Below are 25,164 nucleotides of genomic sequence, written 5' to 3' on the forward strand. Positions count from 1 at the left end.
ATATATAACTCAGTAGTAGTATGTATATTCTGGCCTCCTATTTTTCCCACAACAAATTGTGAGTTGGGTTGGGCTGAGAGAATGTGACTGGCCAAGAACTCACAGGCTCCCAGTTTCTAGGCCAGCATCTTAACCACTAAAACACAATGCCTCACAAAGGATATCTGTGTTGGGTAAGAATCAAACCTGGGTCAACCGCTTGGAATTTTAAAATATTTCCAGCATAAAAGGTTCTGGGCATATTTAAATGTTGGTGGATGGAAACACAATTTCAGCCTGTATTCATTTATTACATTTATACTTTGATTGTTTCTAGTTTGAAATTATCAGAGATTTCTTCACTTTCCAATTGATTGATTAGATGATGTACTGATACTGATCTAAAGTTTAGATCAACTTCCTAGTCAAGTTTTTAAACCACTTGAGATATTGTCATGTGACACTGCAAAAATGGTAAAATAGTACAGCATTTAATTATAACACCTGTTCATTTTACAATTTGGACCAAATGTATTAGTAATATCTAAACATTCATAATTACTACTGGCACTGAAATGTGTTTGAGTAATTCCAAATCTACATTATCTTTCCATAGAAAATTAGAGTATTGCTAAAGTGGAAATTGGTTATTCGCAAACATTGTGGTAGAGTTAGAATATCCCATATTAACGAATCAGTGGATAAAGTGTGTTTCCAATGTTGCTAAATGGAATTAATGCTTTTTCACTGAATATTCAGAGATTTAATTGGCGATGTAAAATGATGTAGGAGACATTTCCACATATGATATTAGCATGACTGCTGTTCCGTTTCCTAATGATACGATTTGGTTTTGGAAAGAGTAATGTAGGTTTTTAAAAAGTGAATATGATTTTAAATCAAATAGGCCATGTTTGAAATTTTCAATACAGGAAAAGCTATGGAATGTGTTGTAACAAACAAGATCACAAAAAAGCAGTGCCACTCTGGATTTAGCCTTGGATTGATATATCTTTGGTCTCTGCTTCTGAACCGTCTCTTGATCAATGCAATAAAAGGAACTGATTAATATTGTTCCACGTGATCCACACTTTATTTAGAAAACGACCTTTTGAAAAATAAATATTATAATATGTGTGTGGATTTTTTCCTTTATTTCTTTTTCCCCTTTCTGTATACTCCAGCCATAACTTATGCAAATGAAAGGAGGAAAAATCCCGAGTTTGCATTTTCTTGGAAAACTTTAGAAAAGCACAGCAAAATGCAGGGGAAGGTAAACGGAGGAGCATGGGCTTCTGGATCTCAGTGCCACGCAGGGCTCCTTCTGGTTTCTAGTTACTTAGAAACTCGGGGCTTTCTTTGAGGGAGGCGGGCGAGGGGGCGGCGTTTTGGGATCTTACGTTAATTCATATGTTCTGGCAAGAGGAAGAGCCTCGACTCGCCTGCCCGGCAATCCGTAACAAGGGAACGGGCTCTTAAAGGGCAAGGCCATGCCTGGCTGGCTTGACAGAGTCCTTTGATTCTTAGAAGCCAAAGGCTTCCCGTAGACAACTTGTCGGTCGCCAAGCTGTGAGGAAGACATGCGCTTCCGATAATGGAGATAAAGGATTCGGGCAGCGTGGTGCTGACAGCCTACCATTCTTACACTCCATCCCGACTGCCGAGCTTCGCTCCAGAGAGTCCCCCAAGCCGGTCTCCTCTCAGGTAAAGCGGAAGAAAAAAACGCTTGGTCCGGGCCAACTGCGCTTTTTTTTTTTTTTTTTTGGTCTGGGCGACCGCGTCTCCCTCGGCTGGCTGCCTGGCGAGCGCTGCCATTGCAGGGGAGTTTTGAGTCGTCCTTTCGGAGGAATTCCCCCCCCCCCTCGCCGCCGCCTTTCAGTAAGGGAGCTGCAGTTAGTTGCGCCGGCTTTTAGCGTCGTCCTCGCTCCGAGGCACGACCCGAGGGAGCCCGTCCAGCTGAAGGAATGCGCGGTTCTTCTGGCAGTGCCCAGGCGAGGGGAAGTGGGGGTGGCGCAAATGGCCAAAGGGCACCGTTTCAAGGCACCGGAGAGGCTGTGGATCAAGTTTGTTTGCTAACCGAGATTAGCCTCGAGATAACCTAAAAAGTAATGGGGGGACCGAGAGCGGAAGGGACGCGGAAATGCTCACTTTATTGAGAAGAGGCTCAGTTTCCCTGGGCGAGGGGATCAGCTGGTAGACGGAGCGTCCCTCGCCTTCAATCAACCAAAGCTAGTCCCTCTCCCCATCATTTCAGAACTAGACTAATGGGAATAGCGGCCAGAGAATGTACTTAGGGTTCAGTTGAGGGGGGGGTCTTATTATTTGCGCACCTGTTGATTTTATAAATACATCTCACTGGATCTAATTTGTAATGCTCAGTTGTGCTCATTCCGAAGGGAGGTACCACTAATTTGAATACCAACCCACCAATTGACTTAAAACGGGTACAGGATTCTCAACAAACACACACACACAAACACTCACACACTTCATTTCTTCCTTCCCCTGCAAGGTAAAGAATTTCACAATATTAGTGTGTATCTTGGAGACATTCCTAGCATTTGTCCCAGATAAAATTGCTGATAAAGGAAATAGTTTGGGTAATATCTTCACCAGCAACACTTTAAGACTCAGTAAAGCTGACCTTTCTTCCACTTGGGAATCTGAGTTTGGATAGCCTCTGCAAATTGTAATAATTATAAAAAAGAGATGGTAAAGGTGGAGTTACTTTATTGCTTCAGAAATAATATAAAATGAATAAGCCAAAGGAAAGAGAAGCACAATACAGCAATATGTTCAGACCTAGTATTAAGTTTATTAGTTTATTAATGGGATGCAGCCTATTCACTCATGCTGCTTGCTCAGCACTTTATCAATGACCAGTATAGGCATGACAAACTAGCCTATCAAATTGCTTATCACGATAGGTTCAATATTTGGATAGAGTAGTTTCCAGCTGGACTTTTTAAACAGCTTTTTAAAACCTATTCTCTTTTCCCTTGTTTTGATTTGTCTATCTTTGGCATTTAATGATGTTCATAAAAAGATACTTTTATATTTGTTATTCCACAATTCTATTGTTTACTTTATAGTTAAAGACTCACTGCATGCAATAGAAGTTTCAGTCTAAGAATTGGCATTATAATAGCTGCCTTATGTATGTGTGTTTGTTTAATAAGCTGCTTGTACAATCTAGAATTGGAGAGGAAAGAAATAGTAACAACCTGGATCTTCTAGATGTTTTGCATCAATCATATGGTAGCATGTTGTATTGCTCAGGTTTAGTTTTGTCTCTCCACTTTTGGCGTAAGTAGGAGACCCTTAATGCATTTAAACATCTAAGGCCCTAATGTTGGCCAAAAAGAAGAGTTGCAGTACCAGCCTTGACCATGGAGTTCTTTACGTGTGCATGGTGTGTGCACGTGTAAAAAACTGCAGAAGAGAAGTACTGAATATCTGAGGTTATAAACTGAAATCATCCTTGCAGTGCACTTATATATAAAGAATGCACCACCTCAGCCCAAAGGTAAACTATTTAAACTATTACTGTTTGTTTTGTATATCTCTGTCTGTCCTTTGAGGAGCACAAGATGATGTAATGTAAGGTCAACCTCTCATTTTATCTTCATTCTGTTCCTATGAGATAGGCTGGAGGAAGAGAAGAAGACTAGCTAAAAACCAAGCTAGAGAATTCTCTGATCAAATAATGACTTCAAATTGCATCTTCCTTGAACAGTTCAAAATTGGATCTCAAGAGAAAAAATAGTGTTACCTAGAACTGATAGGAGGTAGTATAGATAGTCCTCACTTACTGACTGCCTCATTCAGCAACTGTTCAAAGTTATGATGGTACTGAAAAATATAACTTTATGATCAATGGCTGCATTTACAACCTTTATAGTGTCCCTCAGTCACATGATTGCCATTGCATTTAATACATGACCTGTGCTAAAACTATTGTTTTTCTCCCCCTCCCCCCTCGGAGTGGCAAAAATGGAAAGCAAGAGATGGAAACAAGGAAGTACACAATTGGGAAAGACCATCAAAAGCAATGTGCTGCTGCTGGCAGTCCTGAACACACTATGTAAACAGCCTGTTGTATTTCCCATTACGTGCTTGCTTACTCTCTTGTAATCCCTTCCTCCTCAATACTTGTGGTCTATGAAAGGATGAGAAAAAAATATTCTATAGGCAATCTTTCTTGTAGAACTCTCCCCTCCATAAAGCAAAGAGATTGTAGAGAAAGGGATTACAAGGGAATAAGCAGGTACACAATGGGTATTACACCAGGCTATTTGCAGAGTGCATTGGTATTGATGCATATTCCCCATTGGGTGCCTGCTTATTCTTTTGTAAGACAAATTCTTATTAATTATTCATAAATCAGTAAGTGGGAAATCATGTGATTGTGACTATGCTTTCCAATTTGAAACTGACAAAACTAATTAGTTTTTTACATTATTTTGCCTCCTAACAACTTCCCCACTCTCACCCTCAGGGTGAGCATTCCAAAGGCTGGGGGAATTATTAGGAGAAAACAAAAGCAAAAGTTATAAAACTTATTAGTCTTGTCAGTTTCAAACTGGAAAGCACAGTTATGGTCACATGCTTTCCCATTTAGTGACTGCTTCACTTATTAATGGAGTTATTGGTCCCAATTGTGGCTGCTAAATGAGGAATACCAGTATTCCCATGAACCTTTTGTTACTTATTGTTGACTCTGTTTAGGAACAGAAACACTATACAAAGAGAAGCTATAGGCAAAGTTTCTCCAAACTTGTGTCCTCCACACTATTTGGGACTACAAGTTTGAAAAAATCCATTAGAACACTTTCTTTTTCACCTGCCAATCAAAACCCAATGATCTCATTCATCAGGCAACCCTAGAGAGAGTATTCTCAGTAAAAGCACTGCAGTTGTGGAATTTCCTCTTTGTTCAGTTATGGTTGGCACAGAGCCTTAGATTTTCGTGCCAGTTTAAGACATTTACTCAGTCCTTTGTTTAAATTTAAATGTACTGTGCCACATTTATTGTTTTGTATTCTGATTTTCACTTGCAATGCTTACTGTTATTTAATTCACATCTCAAGTAATCAAAACATACTCTGAAGCATTTATTGTTGAAACTTTTATTATTATTAGCCAGGCAAAAGAAAGGAAATTAAATTTGAACGGTCCTCTATGATTCCCCCTACCTTTCTAAAAGAGACCCCTTCCTATTTATGTGAAGAACAGTCTGGATCAATTTAAAAGTATGATTTTGCTCCTAAACTACCAGTTAAGTAGAATCAGTTTACATGTTTTCCAAAACAAATTCAAATTTGCTAGAATTCTCAACTTTCTGAAATATGCCCAAAGAGTTACAATCTGATATACAATCTGTAACAAATACATGTGCAAGTAAAATGTTATAACAGAGGCTCTATGTGTGATAAAATACGAGTAACACGTTTCATGAGTTCTTGCAAAATTCAGAAAAGAAACGGGGCTTTGGAATGGCTGTCCTAGTGAGGTTGCCCACTTCCTGCAGCTGTCTGGTTGCAATAGCTAGTTATTGCCATATGGGCAGTCTGAAACTCCATCTGTGTTTCCAAAACATGCTGTGCAAGGTTACATTACCTCACCATTGGCCTAGTGGAATGCAGAATGCATGAAACAAATGAACTGGTGGTGTTAGACTTCAAAAGTCTAGATGCATGAATGTTTTCTGAATCTTTTTTAAATAAATACTGTCATATTAATTCTCTTACTCTTTTCCTTATTTATGGTTTCTATGATTGCTCATTTCTTGGTTCATTTGCAGACAGTAATCTGGATCAAGTTAGCCAGATTTCAGCTTTCAAAGTTGAACTTTACCTCTTAATTTTAACAATGATTTTTTGAAACAAGAACGTTTCAGAACCACTGTTTTTGAAAATTAAGCAAATGACAAATGATATCAGCTGTGCTTTAGTCAACAAATGCAAAAACTTCTGAACAGTTCCTTCTGACCTCACTATAGGAAGAGAAAGCAATTTCATAGCTGAGGCTAGAATATCCTGTATAATGAGCAAGTCAGTATAACATTCCCTACTCTAATATTTCTAATATATATTTATGTTTATGATATGAAAATATTAATAATCTATCTTATTTTAGACAAGATGTAAATAATATGGCTATATAATCTTTGGAAATTGTTCCTAAAGAAGTTTATCTGATCTCAGAGAGGTAAAACACATATCTGCTATTCATTAAAGTGTATTCTTTTTTTTTTGTCCAGACTTTCATACAAGCAGCATATCCTCTTCAAGCAGATTTTTTTTTACAGGTTGGCATGAAAGCTTTTAAAGAACTACAGGAGATTTGTGCTCATTTGAGGTCAAAAACACTTCTTCCAAATCACCTTGAAAGTACACAAACTTTTAGTAAATAGTAAAAGCAGAACATGAGCGATGATAAACCATTTAAATACAGAATAAAGATACCACAAACCAGTATAAATTAGGGGTAAATTAAGAATGAGCTGTAGTTATTCAGCCCAGGTGTTCATTTATAATGAGATTAAACCAATATTGGCCCCTCTGGGAAAAGTTTTTTTGAATTAGTAGCCATTGGTAATAAGGCTCTTTCTTGCCTTCCACATAATGTATTGATCACAGTTCTAATAAAAACAGAAAAGCTCCCTACTCCAACAAATCTTAGAACCTGGGAAGATTTTAATGTATACAGAGTTTGATTTCATGTTCTTTATGTTGCATTTATGAGATGCATTAAAGAATAATAGAAAATATGCTTCATAAAATTGTTTGTAAGTAAATATAGGATATTTATACTGCTTTATATTGCTATTTATACTGCTTTATAGATTCTTCTAAAACATTTTGTATTAGGATTTGGCATTCTTGGATCATTCATAAAATACTATTTTGGCTCCATGAATAAATTGTGAGGTTAGCAGGATTCAGAAGAAAACTAGCAACATAGGATCCTAAAATAAAATATTAACTTGATGTGGCTAAGAAATCGAGCATTTTTAGCTCTATGGGAGTGGTTCTCAACCTGTGGTCCATGGACCACTGAGACCACAGGGGGTCTCAAACGTTGAACAAATGTTATGATTAAAATCTTGAATTAAGTCTTGGTGGTTCATGACTATGGTTCATGATCACAAAAGGTATTTAAAAGGGGTCCTTGGTGAAGATACAGTTGAGAACTACTGTTAAGGGAATAATACAGCTTTTTTTCCCCTCTGCTTTCAAAATCAACTCATTTATTTTCAACATTTATATATTGCTTGCCATGCAAATCTTTCTTAAGTGTTAAACAAGAGTGAAAATGCAACATAAAATGACTAAATAAATAACACATAAAGTTATATAATTATAGCCATATCATGTCAAGTACAGGAATACTATCATGAAAAATAAGGATAGGAAAAAAATGCCTGAAGTGTAATTATGTTGCCATATATATCAGAATATCAGGAAGAGGGAAACAGTACCTTCTGTTTCATTTGCTCTGTGTATTGTATGTATTGATTTTTAAATATATGGAAATAAAGCATGCAGTCAAAACTAGCAAATCATAAGTGCATAATGCTCTGAAGACTCTCATAAATCAAATATAAATTATGGATTGCTAATATATCAGTACCATTGTGGAACTAAAGTGATTAACAATTTACAAAGCTGCTGCAAATTTCAGTGGAAAGAAGTTCTTAAATATTAGAAATACAGAAAAATCAATATGAATTTGAAAATAGCAATTCTTATTAAAATATTTTTTTAATTCACAATCTAATGTTTCCATAAATTGTAAACAGAACTGGCTGCATAATTCATTGCTGTCTTTTTTGTTTTATATTGTTTCTCATAAACACAAGATTTTGGCAAACTTCCTTTGTTACTATAATTGAGGACATTAATCTAGCTTCAAATGATTCATCTATATCTCTTGTAGGAGGTTATTCCCAAACACATTTTTTGTTCTTTCAGGTGATATATTTCTCTTTATAGAAAGAAAATCGGAATAGAAGTTAATAAAAAAGAATACAAGTTGAGAGCTTTTGCGGATGACTTGGTTGTTACTTTGTCGCAACCTGATTATTCTGTAGTAAACTTATTACAGTTGATTCATCATTATGGTGTGGTTTCGGGTTTCAAGATTAATGTAAATAAGACTAAAATTTTACCTAAAAATATGTCTAGTCAGGAGAAGCAGATTTTGGCTAACTTGACGGGTTTTGAAATTGTTAATAAGGTAAAATACTTGGGGGTGATGTTGTCTGTTTCTAATGTAAAATTATTTAAAAATAACTATGAAAGGTTGTGGGTCAAGGTACAGAAGGACTTGAAGAATTGGGAGAAGTTGCAATTATCCCTCATGGGAAGAATTGCAGTGATAAAAATGAATATTCTACCCAAGTTTCTTTTTTTGTTTCAAATATTACCGATTTTGAAAAATGAGATTAACTTAGGTGAGTGGCAGAAGGGTCTTAACAAATTTATTTGGGCAGGGAAAAAGCCAAGGGTTAAGTTTAAAATTATGCAAGACTTCCGTGAGAGGGGTGGACTCAAGGTACCAAATTTGAAATTATATTACGATGCGGTGGTTTTAACACTAATTAGTGATTGGGTAAATTTGACAAATCCTGAGATACTTCATTTAGAGGGATGGGATTTACTTTTTGGGTGGCATGCCTATTTAATATTTAATAAAAAAATGGATTGGGTCTTTAAATCTCATATTTTAAGAATTTCTTTACTTAGGATTTGGAGAAAATATTATAAAAGTGATTTTAAAGTTCCATTATGGGCTATACCTTGGCATGCGATAGAAGGAATAAAAAGAGGTGTAAAGATGGATATGGTGTCTTATAGACAGCTACTTAGATGGGATGGGCAAAACTGGCAGTTAAGATTACGGGAAGATTTAGCGCAAGAAAATATTATTTATTCTTGGTTTCAATATAGGCAACTAGTAGATAAATGGAAGGTGGATTGTAAATTGGGTTTTCTTAGAGAAGATGAAAATCTTATTAAGCAAGTTAAGGATCAAAGACAAACCCACATTAAGAGAATCTATGGGGTTTTAGTTGAAATGGACTCAGAAGCGGAATTAATTAAAGATTGCATGATTAGATGGGCGCAGAATTTTGGTGTCCCAGTCTCATTGGATATCTGGGAAACCATCTGGGTGAGAAATGTCAAATTTACACAAGCACAGAACTTAAGGGAGAATTTTTATAAAATGTTTTATAGATGGCACCTTGATCCACAAAAAAATGTCTTTTATGTACCCTGACGTACAACCCAAATGTTGGAGATGTGGCTGTATGGATGCTTCTTATTATCATATTTGGTGGTCATGTAGAGAGATAAAAGCATTTTGGATTAAGATATGGTGGAATATCCAGAGAATTTTTAGAAGGAGGGTAAAATTTACTCCGCAATTATTTCTGCTGGGTATAGTTACAGATTGTGATACAAAGGAGGTTGTATTGATGTTAAATTTGATTACAGCCGCGAGGCTGTTAGTAGGACAATATTGGAAGAAGGAGTCTTTGCCTACATTGCAGGAATGGTTTCTCAAAGTAGCCAATTTGGCAGAAATGGCAAAGATTTCGGCTTTTCTAAAGCAACAAACGCAAGAGAAGTTTCTTGTCGTTTGGGATAAATGGATAAAATTTATACAATTTAGATTGGGTACAAAAAAATATCATATAGCCTTTTCATAAGTTTTACTTTTATATATATATATATATATATATATATATATATATATATATATATATATATTTTAATGTTACATATAGATATTTTTTTATATATAAATATAAATTTTTTAATTAAATTTTTATTTGTTAATTTTTAATTAAGCCTATATTCTGCTCTGGGAAGCTCAGGGGGGGGGGAAGGGAGGGTGTATGTGAGGGGTGGGGGATGGGGGGGGGTTTATATGTAATGTTTAGTTTTTTTGTATATGTTGTGTTTTGTTTTGTATTGTTCTTGTTTTTTTGTAAAATTTATAAAACTTTTAATAAAAAAAAAGAAAGAAAATCAATGTATCTATCAATCTTAATTCATTATACACAGTGGTATAGACCATGAAATATGTGTTCCTCGTATTTCTTTACATATTTCTCAAACTTTCTTACACAGTGATAAAAAGTGGCTCATAATGTTCCAGTTGAGAGAAAACAGTCATGGGAGTACAATATCAGTACATTGGATGAAAATGAGAAATAACATTTAATGCTTACTCTTTTTACAATTGGATCATTGAGAAATGTATGTCTGTACTCAGTTTATTGTATTTTAGTTTATTTAAAAATATTTTATAAAGTGAAAAAGCCTTAATGAAAAGATGGATAAGAAATTTAAAGAATAAAAAGTAATATATGAAACTATATGGGAGAGGTGAAAGCAAGGGTCACCTTGACGAATGAAAGGCTGTTGAGAGGAATATTGTTGATGTAAACTAGTTTTAGATGTTTTTCTTTTTCTTACCTTATGTCTTTGTTTTGGATGACTATTTCATACTTCCTTCTGCAGTCTGCATAATGTCGCTTATTCCAAAAGTGAATTATGTGGTGGATCTATATGTATGTGTGCATATATGTGTGTGTATGCACACAAATACACACAGCTATACTGTATATATACATATAGTGTGTGTCTTAAGTGTTTTTTTTACGATGCACCCTGTCAGCCCAAAATATGGGAAGAAGAAATCTTTTGCCTGTATCAGCCCAATCTAGGGCTATCCCCAGGCAGACAATCATTTTATATTCATCAGCTGCGACAATCATTTTTATATTAATGATGAGAGCTAAGTAGCTCGAAATAGTTATACCAGTCTCCCTTTAACTCTTTGTTAGCAATCCAAATTTAACATATAGTGTGTGTGTATATACACACATACATACATAACTATAACACAAACAATTGTTTACATTATCTTCCAACTACCATTTGATTGACAAGCTGCAGAAGAAATTTGCTAGTTGGTTTAAACTACAGCTTTTCTATAACTATTATTGAGGTATTGCCATAAGATTACAAACCAAGCAATGCTTAAATTGCACCTTCCTGATTTGAATGTCATAGGAGACTTTTGGTATATAAGAATTCAGGAAGGTTTGGGGTTTTGTTTTGTTTTTTTGCTTAAGCTCATAATAATTCACCGAAACATATGGTGAAATCAACAGTGGTAATACAGCCCAGTTAGTAATAGCCAAATGCAGTTCTTGATTTACATCTATTCATTTAGCAATCACTCAAAGTTACAATGGCACTGAAAAAAGTGACTTGCAACTAGTCCTTATACTAATGACATTTCAGCATTGCAGTGGTCATGTGATCAGAATTCAGGCATTTAGCAACTGGGATGTATTTACAATGGTAGTAGCATCCCAAAGTCATGCATTCATCATTGGGAGATTCTCAAATGGCTTCTGACAATCAGTCAATGGGGGAAACTGGATTGGTATAATGCCTGCATGATTCATTTACATAGAGTGATTCACTTAACAACCATTGCAAAAAAGACGGTGAAATAACACATGTCTCATGTAACAACTGCCTTGCTGAGCACTGCAAATTTTGGTCCCAATTGTAGTTGTAAGTTGAGGACTACCTGTACTACTGGTTTACATCAAAAGCCAATTGCTTTCTGGTTCACTTTTTTAGATAGATGAAATAATAAAATAGAATTCAGGACTGATACTTCAGGCATTATTAAATGAACTTTTAAATAATGGTATCTATTCTGATCTTTAGAAAAATATGTTCCAAGCACGTTGCAAGCAAGCCTACTTTATCATGCACGGTAAAAGTTCATGATGTATTGTCTCATGAACAACCATTCCTATATATTTGCTTAACAAACATTGATATGGAGAAAACCCACCAAGAAAGCAAAAAGTTCTGTGGCTGATTTTCAGCAGCTTAGCCTGGAGTAGTTCTACAGTTCCATTTGATATACAAATGATGTCAAGACCCTTTCTGCTGAGATGCGGTGTAAACAATCTAGAGTCTATTCTGAATGTTGAGTTCATTATACCATAAACTCCTCAGTAGATAGGAATGGAATGATTTCAAGTGCCACTTTTAAAAGTATACCAAAGTTAAATATAAAAATTTGTTTTTCTTAATTATGCATTGCTTAAAAAGCTATGCAATTTGGAAAAATAGATGAAATAAAACAGAAGTTAAGATAGAGAAATATGAAATTTCTGCATTTTGTTTGGCTTGGGGAAATATTAAATGGCTTTTTTAAAAGAATGAATGTAAAAGTCACTTTTTAACTAGAATTTTGCAAGCCATTATATTTTTTTTAACTACAAACTAAATTATAAAGGAGATAATGCTTATAATTACACCAGACAATGGTAGACTCAATTTTTGCTACAGACTGACTCTTTGAAACACTGACTAAGGAATGCAGTATTCATAATCTTGATAGAATTTCATGTTATGATTGAACTTCTCTGGCTTCTTTAGCATTAGTGCCCTGCTGATTTCCCTGGTGCCTTCATATGCAGAGCTTATGGGAAACATCTGGCACTGTCTTTCTGATCAGATTGTTTGGTTAAACAATTGAGCAGCTGCCTTCCATTTATTTTAACAATGTCACTTACTGTACATTGATTAAATGGGCTTGAATTACTTGCAGAAAAGAAAAAAAGGTTGATTTCTAAAAATTATATTAAATATAATTTATATACATTAGGCATCTTTGTTAAATAGAAAAAATTAACAAAGATGCCTAATGTATATTTGTATATACATAGTAAATATTACGAACTAATCCAATACAACATTTAACATTAAATATTACTAAAGGTAGCAATTCAGTCAGACTAATTGTATGCTTTTTTATCTTCTTCCTTCCAGCTATAATAAAACAAAGCAGATTTTTTTTAATCACAAAAGGATTTTTTCTGATTAATTCATTCTTGAAATCATTTTCACAAAGCAGTTGAACTCCTTAAAAACAAATCTAAAGTTACTTCTTTGCTATGTATTGCAAATAGTTACACATTTTTTTAAAAAAGCCCTGTAAAAACATATCAGCATTATCAGTACATAAGGGACAGTGGTTGTTAAGTGGATCACCATGTGACTGGTTTTATGACCTTTTTTGCAACCTTCATTAGGTAAATACCACAGTAATTAAAGAAGTCTTTTCCCCAATGAGCATGTCTTTATTTGCTGAAAACCAGAAGTAAACATTGAAAACCCATTAAAAAATGCCAAAAATCATAGTTAGGTGACTGAGGGATGCTACAAATGGTCCTAATGCAAGCTAGTTGCCAAAATGCAGTCTCATGACTATGGGATTTGTGTGTATCCATCAAAACTTTGAAGATGGTTGCAAGCAATTCTGGAGAGAGCCTTCATAACTTTGAAGGGTCACTAAACAACTGGTTCCCTTATGGTTCCCTTTCTTGTTAAATAGATTGAAGGGAAACTCATCCAAAGCCTTGTAGGCAGTTTCAAAGGTTTTTCAATTTCAGTCTTAAAAGAGGAAGTGCAAAAAGATCACAAATTAAAAAGGTCCATCAAAGGGTGCATTTATGGCTTGGAGTGCGATGTAACCTATGATTCTCAGTTGATCATAAGCAGCTACAAAATGTTAATTTCTACCATCTACTCACAAAAATCAGCTGTTGAGGAATACCTATGGGCAATCTCCAGATTTCTCTTTGTTTCAGAAAATATTTCAGCAGTCTCATATCTCATATCTAGCTGCCTTTTGGCCCTTATGCCCCACAATCTACCCAGAATAGAGAAAAATAATGGCATTACCTTGTCTTGCCTCACTGAATGTCCATATCTTCCATAGATGTAAAAGCCACTAATTGTTCAAAGGGTTATATGATGCTATACCCATGAAGGTAATGTGTGAGTCCTGCCATCAAAATTTGTAAAAATAGTTTTATTAAACTTAATAATTTCATACGTTTGTTTGAAAAAAAATCTTGTAAATTTCATACTCAGGATGCTTCAATTTTTTTGCTAGAGAATGAGATTTTAATAGTTTAAAAGTGTTTAATAAGATATAACTTTTTTGGCAAGTTAAAGAATAATCAGTTTTGCCTGTTTGAAACCTGGCATTTAGGATACATTTAATTAGGGAGACATAGACTACTGTATGAACATCAATTGATTGATTGATTGTGTGCTATCAAATCAATGCTCACTCTTTGTAAATACATAGATGGATCTTCTCCAGAATACTTTGTCTCCAACCTCGGTTGAAAGAGAGAGACTGGTCCAGGGTCAACCAGATTATTATATTAATATTACTACATTATATGTTCCTTAATTTATCTATTCTGGTTATTTGAATGTTGTATTGGATAGGCAATAGCCTTTCCAACTACCACAGAGCCAGAAAGTAAAGTTACTTATTTTAACTTTGAAGTTAAAATAGTTTCTGTAGAATTTATTCAGTGAAATAAAAATGTGTTCAAATATAGTATATGTTAGAGATATGGGTTACCTGCAAGCATGATAACAATTATAGCCATTGAGAAGTCATGCTTAACAGTCTTCTACAGTCAAGAAATGGGAGATGTTCTGCAAATTTTACTCATATTGTTTCTATATATGTCTAGTTTCCTCATGTTTGTTCTGTTGCAATTTCATATGTACTGTATATGCATACATACATTTGGACCATCATCAATCATTAGCCATAAAGATAGTGTCTTTTGAACTTCATTTTATATGTGTATATATAATTGTCTCTCTGTTTTGTGAGCTTTCAGTAAGATCTTATTTTCTATTAAAGTGTGATTGTCAGGAATCAGAAATGTATGTTTAAAGTCAAAGCTTATAAATATCTTTTTGGCTAAAGAAATGAAAGGTGTTCAAGCATGAGTAATATTGAAATTATGTTATGACGTTATTGTCATAATGTCATTAATGAATGTATTATTCATTAATACTGTTATTGTCAGCAAGTCTGTTGTTGCAAATCTGTTGGCCTTAACAATGACTGGACAATTTCCATATACAATTTGTATTGTAGAAATTGCCACGAAATGAAAAAGTTAAGGAAAGGTTACATTTAACAGGTTAAGATATGCAAAAATGAATTGACTGCTAACTGGAATACATAGTAGTGTAATTAAACAACTGATTTATTACAAATTCACAACAATTCACTTTCCTACTAGGCTTCATACTACTATTTCAAAATGAATTTCTTCTTGAGATGGTAATAGTTTATATAAATTAAAAAGAGTAATACATTGTTCTATTCTCTTATTTCCACATAAATCCTGGAAAATACACCATTATGAAAAAGAACACTTATAGCATATATTGTAAATTCAAATGAAAAGTCATTAAGTAGTTATTGGTTGGCGTGGGTAATGCCCACTTAAATTATTTCAGGAATTTTGTGTTGCTAATAAGAGCTTCCTTTTAGACTAAGCCTGCCAACTGCAACTAAGCCTGTGTAGGCTGACAAAGTACATTCCTGGCTGTATCAGAATATAGAGAGTTAGACTGCATTGAATTTTCAGTGGTTGTTTTAGATGAGATTTTGTTCGTATTTATAATCAGGATAGATTTTATATTTTATTGCATTAGAGACAATGTGTATTTATTTTTATTTTTATTTACTGAGGTTATATCTAAATTTCCAAAGACTACTTTAGGACTTAAAAGGCTATAACAAACAGGAATATTCTCTTTCACTTCTACATTTTGTGTGTGTCTGAGTGATCTATATAGACTTTCTGGTTGGCCTACGCAGATAAAAGTATGTGGCTTTGACATGTAGTCTCTAGATTACATCTCTTAGCTTTTATAAATAGCATGAGCATGCTGGGATAAAATTGACATTGGTTCCACCTGTAGTACATTGGCCAAAATTTCCTTAAATTGACTGTTATTATTTCTTACCACTATCAGAAAATGCTGCATGTGGCATTCGTAAGGCTGTTTATCTGGTCTACATCTTCTCTATATTATGAGGTATGATGTGAAAGCTTCAACTAATCAGAGCCATAATGAGTAGTAGAGGCACATCTATATATTTAAGAACCCAACTGTTGATGCCTGCAGTATATAAAAGATTATGATAAGGAATAAAAAAATAAGTAGTAAAGAGTATGACTGGATAAGTGGGAGGGAGAGAGGGAGGAGGAAGAAAAGGAAAGGAAAGGAAAGGAAAGTTTTGTTTTTCTATGAAACAAAAGAAGGGAGAAGGATTAATAGAGTTGAATGAAGATGGCTTATTTTTGTGAAAAATAGATGAATACATGTAAGACAGTGAAGATATAGATCTAATTATGAATGAAAAGGCTAAGAAAATATAAATTAGTGTCATCTAAGCTGTTATGGGCATGTATAAAGATAGAATTCATAAGTTAGTTGATAGTTACTTATTCTGTTCTAGTGAATGGTAATAGCAGAAGAACCAATAAGGAAATTTGTGCGATATTCTAAATGAATGTGATTTGTAGGGATAAAAATTATTCTGCTAGGTGACATGAAATGAGGGAGTAGAAAAAAAATCAAAAATGTTTGGGCCATTTGGAGATCAAGAAGGAATTTAAATGGTCTGTTTCATGTAATTATTTGAAGCATAATGTAGTCACATGTATTGAATATATTGAAAAATGAATGATGTGGTTGCCTAGTGGTGAAGATGCTCACTTCCCACTCAGAAGGTTGAGAGTTCTCTCTTAGGGCACAAAGAAAAAAATGCTGTGAACTCTATACGGTGTCAGGAAGGGCATCCGATCAGTAACCACTCAGCTCCATTACAGGATTGTAAAAAGGGAGGTTTTTATTGAATATGTGAAAGAGACAATCAAAGATTGACTATAAATCTAAAGCATTATTTGACTATTTCAAAAATGGATTTAAAGAGAAATGAATGTAGAAGAGAAGGATTGAAGTAGAACAAGAGTGAAAATAGAATAACAGTAGGACAAGAAAATATGTGTCTGGAATGAAAAAATAAACTGAAAATAAATTGAAAATAAATTATAGTTCTAGCAAAATGAGTGAAAATGTAAGGAAAGAGTTGGGAAAGATGTTTGAAACATAAAGAAAATAATTACTTGATAGAGTGGCACAGAAGAATGTAAAGCTGTGATAATGTGAAGTACAAAAGAAGGCTAGATGGAATAATAAAGAGTCTGGATGAGAAAAATGCATGCAAGGGAATAAGGATGTAATATAGTTTATAATATATAGAGAGATAGTTGTAAAGAATGTAGTCAAATAATACTACAGGCCATCTAACCAAACAGAGAAAATAGATGAACTTTTTGCTAGTTAGTTAAATAAGGCATATAGGAAACACACCACAATAGTAACTTTAACTAGCCTGACATCTACCTAACCTGCATTTAGTGGAAGATCAAACAAATCTAGCAAAATTAGAGAAGGAAATAAGGAGGGGGGGGGGTCAGCCATATTGGACTAAATTCTCACTAACAGAGATGAAATGAAAGAAGGCATTGAAGCTACAGGAACCTTGGGGGAGAGTGATGATGCAATATTAGAATTGGAATGCTATTGTCATCGGATGTTCTTGCTTGACAGCTATGCAAGGACAATCAATAGAACACAGTCAGATTAGTGTCTTGGACTTCAAGAGACCTGATTTCAATAAATTTAGAGCTTGAGAAAGATTCCATGGAAAACAACCCAAGAACTTGGGAAACTTGGGAAACTTTGAAAAGTGAGATTATAAAAGCCCAGTCTAGCACAATTCTAATGAAGAAAAACTAGAGATATCAAAGTAAACAAGCATGACTGCACAAAGACCTCTCTGATAAACTGAAAGACAAAAAGGACAAGTATAAAAAGTTGAAACAGGGGCACGTAACTAAGGCATAATATCAGTAAATAGCCAGAACCTGCAAAGATGAAGTCAGGAAAGCTAGGACTCAAAATGAACTAAGTCTTGTGATAAAAGTCAAAAATAACAAGAAAGCTCCTTTCAACATGTGAAAAAAGAAAAAAGTCAAGGAAATGATTCCCAAGACAGGGAATGCTGGAAAGAGTATTTTAGAGATGTCAATGAGAAAAATAGTGATATGCCAAAATGGAAATATTTAAATGCAATAAGAATATTAAGCAATTACAACACTGCAAGTGTAAATAGTATAATTGCAAAAAAATGATAAAATATAAATATACTTTACTAATGGTGTGTCTGTGGCTTTTGCTTGCACTTGATAGTGGGGAAGTATGATGTTGCTCTTCCCTACAAAAAGTAAACTAACAAAATGCAAAGACTAGATTGGCTTGACTGTTCTTGGGAAGGATTTTGTCTGAATGTTGACTGGAAGCAGATTAGTGGTGACAATTAACAAAAAATGGGAAATGCAGTATAATTTTATGATCCACAAATGATGTACAGGCAAGATGTCTGATCTTTAGTAGATCACTGAGAAACATCTATGGAGTTTCTGAGTAATCCAGGTCATGGTTGTCCCAAAAGTGCTTTTTCAAAAGGCAACTGGGCTTTGTTTTTCCTTGAAAATGTTTTGCTTCTCATCCAAGAAGCTTCTTCAGTTCTGACTGAATGGTGGAGGATGGAAGGATTTATTTTCTTTGCACTCATCTGGTTTTAGCATTCATTCTGAGAGGCTTTGGGGTTACTTGGGTTAAGGTCACCTGAATAATACAAATGAGTATGGAACCTTCTTGTAACTGCTGAAAGGACTGTGTTGTAAACAGGAGATGGTGTCATATCTCTTCCCTTCTATTGAGAGAGGGCTGTTCAGTCTTACTGCAGATGTCCTCTTTAACCCCTCTTTCAAACCAGTGGTCCTCTTGGTCCAGAATGTGGGCTTTGCTGTCTTCAGAAGAGTGACCTTTGTCTTTAAAATGCAGATGGACTGCTGAATCTTGTCCTGATGTCCATTCAGTCAGAACTGAAGAAGCTTCTTGGATGAAAAATGAAACATCTTCAAGGAAAAACAAAGTCCAGTTGTCTTTTGAAAAGACACCTTTGGGTCACTGAGAAATAAAGAGAAAATCGAAAATCCTATTATAACTGCAGTTTAGATAGAAAAAGTCTCCTTCCCATAAAATGTTCTTACCATATTATTAATCTAGTTCAGGTAAGTTAAATGCATGAAAGCAGAAATGAGAGCCAATTTGGTGTAGTAATTATAAACACTGATAGAACTGGGAGATCATGCATCCTAACCATGTTTTAGGTAAAGAAGTCAGGTTGGGTGACTTCAGGACACTCATTGTCTCAACTCAGGGAAGAGGACAGTGGCAAACCACTTCTAAAAATGTTGCCAAGTCACCTGAAGTGACTTAATAGACATCTTCCTCCACACACACAGAAAGTGTGTCCTATATTCATTATTACCATAAATTATAATCAGCAGAGACCAGTTGTTGCATTTTAATTATACATTATATATGCTAACTACTACAATCATCTGAGAGATAGTGCTGCTTAGGGGAATGTATTAGAACTCCTATTCATCTTTTATTTACATAACAAAATGTTCACCCTTTGTTTTGGAAGTAGCACAAAACTGTTTCCTTAAGTTACAAATGGAAATTTTATCACATGTTAACCTTGGACATAAAACTCAAAATAAAACAATGTAGCAACACAGTTCTTCCTTCCTTTTCCTGATTGCATCACTGGAATCATTAGCTAAGAAAGGGATTGAAGGGGGGGGGGGACTCTTTAGCTTGCTTTTCTGTTAGTGCTTTAGCATCTGAATTGGTGTGCATCTGTGGGCTTCATTACATGAAATTAAACTTAATGAATTAAAATACAATGCAGTAATAATAGCATATAAATAGCTTCATTATCACTGTACTACTTTTTAAAGAAGGAAAACTACAGATACAGTTTCTTGACAAGCTGACTTTGTGGAAATACAACTAGTATGGTCACTGAACCTGAGATGTAAACAGGTTTAGAAGTCCTGTTTTTTTGTGGATTAAAAACAATGCTTCTGCTTTAAATACCATAAATGCCGGCATACAAGGCGACCCGGCGTATAAGACGACCCCCATCTTTATAGCCGGGCCGCATTCCTACAACGTCATCTTATACGCCAGAAACTACCAGTATTTCCGGCGTATAAGACGACTCGGCATATAAGACGACCCCCGTCTTTGGTGCCGATTTCAGCGCTCGCGGAAGTCGTCCACAAGGCCAGTTTTGAGAATCAAAACTATTGCAGTATTTTATTTATCAAATAAATCTATTTGTCAAATTTATATGGCTGCCCATCTCTTTTCTATCTCTTCCTCCTGCTAATAAGCTGTAATGGAAGAAAAAGTCCATGTTAATGGCTGGGAAATTGAGCCTTTTCCTCTCCAAACTGAAACAAGAGGTCCATTTCACCAGCCTAATTCATAAGTATTATATGGGGGAAAAATTACATTGGATCAAGCATCAACTTTTAGCAAGACATGTTTCACATTTTGGTAACCAGTGCTGAAGAGTGTTTGGAACGCATATAATTATGAAGCTTGTTTAAATGTGATCACTGCAATTAGAAAAAATGAGTTGCTGGCAGCTCCACCTGAACCACAATAGCTTATCACTTTTGAAAGGTTTTCTCTTTTGATCCGCCTCTTTCCAAACTCTGGTCAGCAACTTTTTCTTGCAAAAGCTGAGAAAGCATTTGAGTTATCATTTTCTAACTTTCCTACATGTAGATAAAATGCTTACCTCATTTAAAATTGTGCAGGCCAGCACACAAAGGCATTGTGATGTTAAAAAGATTGTTTCAACAAGTTGGAGAAAGGAATGCACTTTCAGATAATTAGCTGAATCTGTGAAAGCCATTCCCAGTAATCACTGGTTATTTTAAAGCAGATATTGAAATGGTCTGGGCTAGGCTGGGCTGAAATAGTAGGGTTTATATTCTTGAGAAGCCTAACTACACATTTCAGAAAGCTTGCATTATAATAATACAGTTTTGAAAGAGAAGTATGAAAGAAAAGGGACTCTTAACTGTTTCGTGGCAATCTACTGCTCAATTCTAAATTACTTTTAACTCTTTTTGTTTTGTTTTGGTGACAGTGTGAATTTAAACCCACTTGACCATCTACTTTAATTGGAAATCAGAAAAATATAGCTAGATTCCCAAAAATGGTAACATTGTTGTCTGGATTTGGAATGTTCAATAGTAATATTTCAACACAGTGGCAGCTGGGCATATAAACAATTGACTGCATGCTAAAATTATGAAAATGCAATTCAATTTTAAAAAATATAATTAATTTCCTGAACTCCACTTGTATCACATTATTATTTCAGAAGAATAAGAAAAATAATTAAATATATGTGACTAGAGATTCAAATTGTTGATATTATAACATGAAAATGTGATTACTTTTAATTAGATAGTTACCTAAAGGTTATAAAACAGAATATATTATATCTGAGTAAGTTTGGGAGAAAGATGTATCTAAGCACCTGGATATGAGGTATCATAAATAGTTTACCAAATTATTAGAAATTAAGATGCAATAAAGTATAACAAATAAGCTGTACAATAAAATATTTTTATACTGAAGCAATATTTGTACAAGAATAAAGATGAATTAATGACACTGAAAAAATTCAAAGATGAAAATTGTGAATGAATCTGTGCATACAGGAAAGATGATTTACTATCCAATTCCATTAAGAAGTAGTACTTCAGATATCATAATAAACTGAAATTTTTACAAGGTGAAATGTGAACACTGTGTGAAAAGAAAAGACGTTAAATAATTTGTAATCATTTAATTTTTTCATTCAAATTTGTAAAATTTCTCCAGTCTGTGCTATATGATGTTTTCAAGAAATTCTACTTACAGATTGTGTCAGTGAAAATATTTGGAGGATTATCAGCTTTGTTAGTAAATTCACCTTTTGAGTAACAGTAAATTAAACAATGAAAATGGGTAAAAAGTAGTTGAGAACAAATGGGAGTATGGGGAAGGATGTAGAATCAAGTCGTTTTTAATCCTTAGGATGTAATAAGAAAGAGAAAGATCTGATTAGGTGTGTGTGTGTGTTTTTAAAGACTCCAAAGACAGCTGGGAAGATGACGAGTTGCCCCTAGAAGCAAAAGTTAAGCAGAATAAAAGGGGAGGTGTATGGTATGTTTAGAATGTTGCATATGCCTTATAGCTTAGAAGGGGGGACATCAGCAAAAATAAAACACTGCTTGACATTAATGGTTTCTACAGAGAACAAAATATATTTTTCTTCTGAGACTTTTACTCCTTCAAAATAAACAGCTTGCTTGTTCTTAAATTAAAATGGTGTCTCAGACATTGGTTATACTAAAATAAATTTGCATTTATACACATGGGATTGTACTGTTTTTCCATGAAAACAGCAAAAATTAGAACTAAATCTGATCTCTCTGGAGGTACCTAAATGTACATCCCCCAACACCATACTCTTCCCAAGCTTGTTACAGTTGTATCCAGATCTTTTCAACTTTTTGGTTTATAATGAGTTTGCCTGGTCATGAGCTCTTCATTTATATCCATCAGAGTTAACTGCACTTAAAAAATTAATATAATATTCAAAATTAAAATAAATACAAAAAATATTTAAATAAGATAAAAATATTTATTTTAAATTTAAACTAATATAAAACAATGCAGTTTAAATATTAATTTAATGAAATTTACCAGCTTAGCAGGCCATGGTGCGGCAAACTGAAAAAGAAGTTAAGTATATAGAGATACATTAATTCTTGGGCAAACAGGATTAATTTGTGTCTCCTGACTGAAAGATAGATAGTATCAAGGAGGCTACTTACATATCTCTAAGGGAAAAAATGTGCAGGAGTCTGGTACCACCTGTACTTGCATAATTTCCAAGGGAGAGTTGCAATATCAAATATCAGTTCTAAAAATATTTGACAATTCAAGAAGAATTACTAATTCTTATAAAATTTGTGAGCTTTGAAAAGAGGCTGGTAACTGGGATATCTAATGGAATCTTGGGTGGGTAAGTATAAAAGCAGTGCAAAATTATGTTGTTTAGATAATATTTTAATGTGCATCTAAACAAATAAGGGAAAATTTCTTAATGTTACCTGTCTGGTTTTTAAAGCTGTTGACTTAAAAACAAAAAAAATTAAAAATATCCAGAAACCGGAATAATTTATCATTCTTATTTCATTATTTATTATTATCCTGTAATTATGAGAATTTAACTCATTTTCTAATAGATTACAATTGCTAGTCATTTTTAAAATCTTTTCCAAGATTATAGTTAATTTATATAGTTACTAACAATTTAATATTAAATAACCATGCAATGTAATTTCCTTAAATTGCAAAATCTTGTTATACTGCTAAAACCAGACACACCTTGAAAGTCCATCAATAAACCCATCAGCTGTAACATTCTTATCTCATTTTGGGGTTTTCTTATTTTTACTTTTAACATGCTTTATTTTCAATTCTATTCTGTGATCATAATAAACAAACTCCATCTAATAATTTATAATACTTTCAATCATTTTGAAATCAAATTGCTATTTCTTAAAACAGAAAGGTACTTTTTCTTAAAAGAGGTCTGTACATTTGCGAGAGAAATAATTTCAGCATCTCCCATCACTCATAGCAAGCAGCACAATCTTAATTTTGTTTAGACCTTATCATGTAATAATTCATAGTTAGAAAATAATTTAATCCTGTCAGGGGTTGGGGGTGGAATTGTTTGTTTGCTCAAAATAATCTGCATTGCTTGGAAAAATATTCTGTTTCACAGGAATACTGTCGTTCAGTGAAGACATATAATCTGTGCATGTAAAGTGGTATTACCATAAAGTGATAATGGGAATATACGAGAATATTATGGTTACAGAAGGACCATGCAAATCTTTGAGGAGGATGCTTTGCTTGAATGAAAATTTGGGTCTCTCACTTGAGCAGTTCTTTTACTCCTTGTCACTTTGCTTAGAGATTTTAAAAAAGTGACCTTGTTCCCTTTAGCTTCCTGCTGTAATTCTAATATTCAAAAGAAGCTCTTGCATATTCTGTATATGTGCAGAAGCTTCTTCTGATGCTTCTCCTCAGCTGCTGAATGCCAGTTTTGACTAATGAAGCTTCACGTCAAGGCTTTTAGGAGATGCAAAGTGTCTCATTGAGGCAAACCAGATTGCCTCTTCACTTCAGTGAATGGAATAGCAGTGTGTCTGGAGCATGAAGAGCCTCATCATGCCAAATCAAAGCTGGCTTTCACAGACCTATGTCTTATTGACAGGCAAATAGGAATAAAACTGCTTCAGCCGACATGACAGGGTTTTGTTGTTGTTGTTGTTTTGTTTTTGATGTTTGTGTGTTTGTGTGTAAGAGAGAGAGTGAGAGAGAAACGCAGGGCGCAATCCTGTTGCCTAGTTACGTAGTGAATATTATAGCACCACTTTACTCCAACTAACAACTCATACATGATGCACCATTACACACAATCAGGCAAAAATATATAGGCCCAAGAACAGTTTGCAGTCTTTGCTGTTATAATGGGAAATATTGTAAGCAATAGTAAATTAGACTCATTTTTCATTGTTTTGTTTTATTTGTTTCCTCAGTTCATTGATATGACTGAGAATGGCAGAGATCAAAACTGGCATTGTGGAAAGTTCGTGGGTCATTCAGTGTTTTAAAGCGTTGGGATAAGTATAGTAGCTTATGTGTTAAACTGCATTATATGCTTTAGCTTTGTTTCTTATCATACACAGTGTTTGCATTTTAAACAGTTCTTTAAATGGTATCTTAGAACAGGGGTCCCCAACCCCTGGTCCGTGGACCGGTACCGGGCCGCGGCATGCCAGCAACTGGTCCGCACAAACAAGCAAAGCCCCATCTGCAGGATGTAGACGGCTCACAAAGCCACACCCCCTCCGGTCTGTGGAAAAACCTCTCTCCACGGAACCAGTCTCTGGTGCACAAAAGGAACCTCTGTCTTAGAATCAAAGTTGGAGTTGCACTTCCCAAGACTTCCTTTTCTCGTAAGTGTTTTTACCTAGGAGAGCTTGTAAGCAGTAGAGTTCAGTTATTTCATAATGATTGGGAAGTTCAACACTTCTTCCTTAATCTACAACAACACTGTCAAAGATAAATTCCTTTTCAAAATCAGTATCTTTTTCTTTATATTTTTAAAGGTTACACTAGCACATGTAATGGAGGATTGTTGATTTTTACATATTTTTAATAATGCTTTCTTTGC

General features: G+C 34.4%; 1 protein-coding gene across 1 annotated transcript in view; it reads left to right on the forward strand.

Moving 5' to 3' along the window:
* The first annotated feature begins 1,289 nt into the window (after positions 1–1,289).
* ARHGAP28 (Rho GTPase activating protein 28) overlaps positions 1,290–25,164 on the forward strand; it is a 69,528-nt gene continuing 45,653 nt past the window's right edge. The window contains exon 1 of the mRNA XM_039339166.1: positions 1,290–1,683. Within this exon, the coding sequence (XP_039195100.1) occupies positions 1,574–1,683 (110 nt within the window). The 5' untranslated portion in view covers positions 1,290–1,573. The remainder of the gene's footprint in view (positions 1,684–25,164) is intronic.

Source organism: Crotalus tigris, unplaced genomic scaffold, assembly GCF_016545835.1.
Source record: "Crotalus tigris isolate CLP2741 ecotype Arizona unplaced genomic scaffold, ASM1654583v1 scf7180000017731.4096049, whole genome shotgun sequence".
In the NCBI taxonomy this organism is placed as follows: Eukaryota; Metazoa; Chordata; class Lepidosauria; order Squamata; family Viperidae; genus Crotalus; species Crotalus tigris.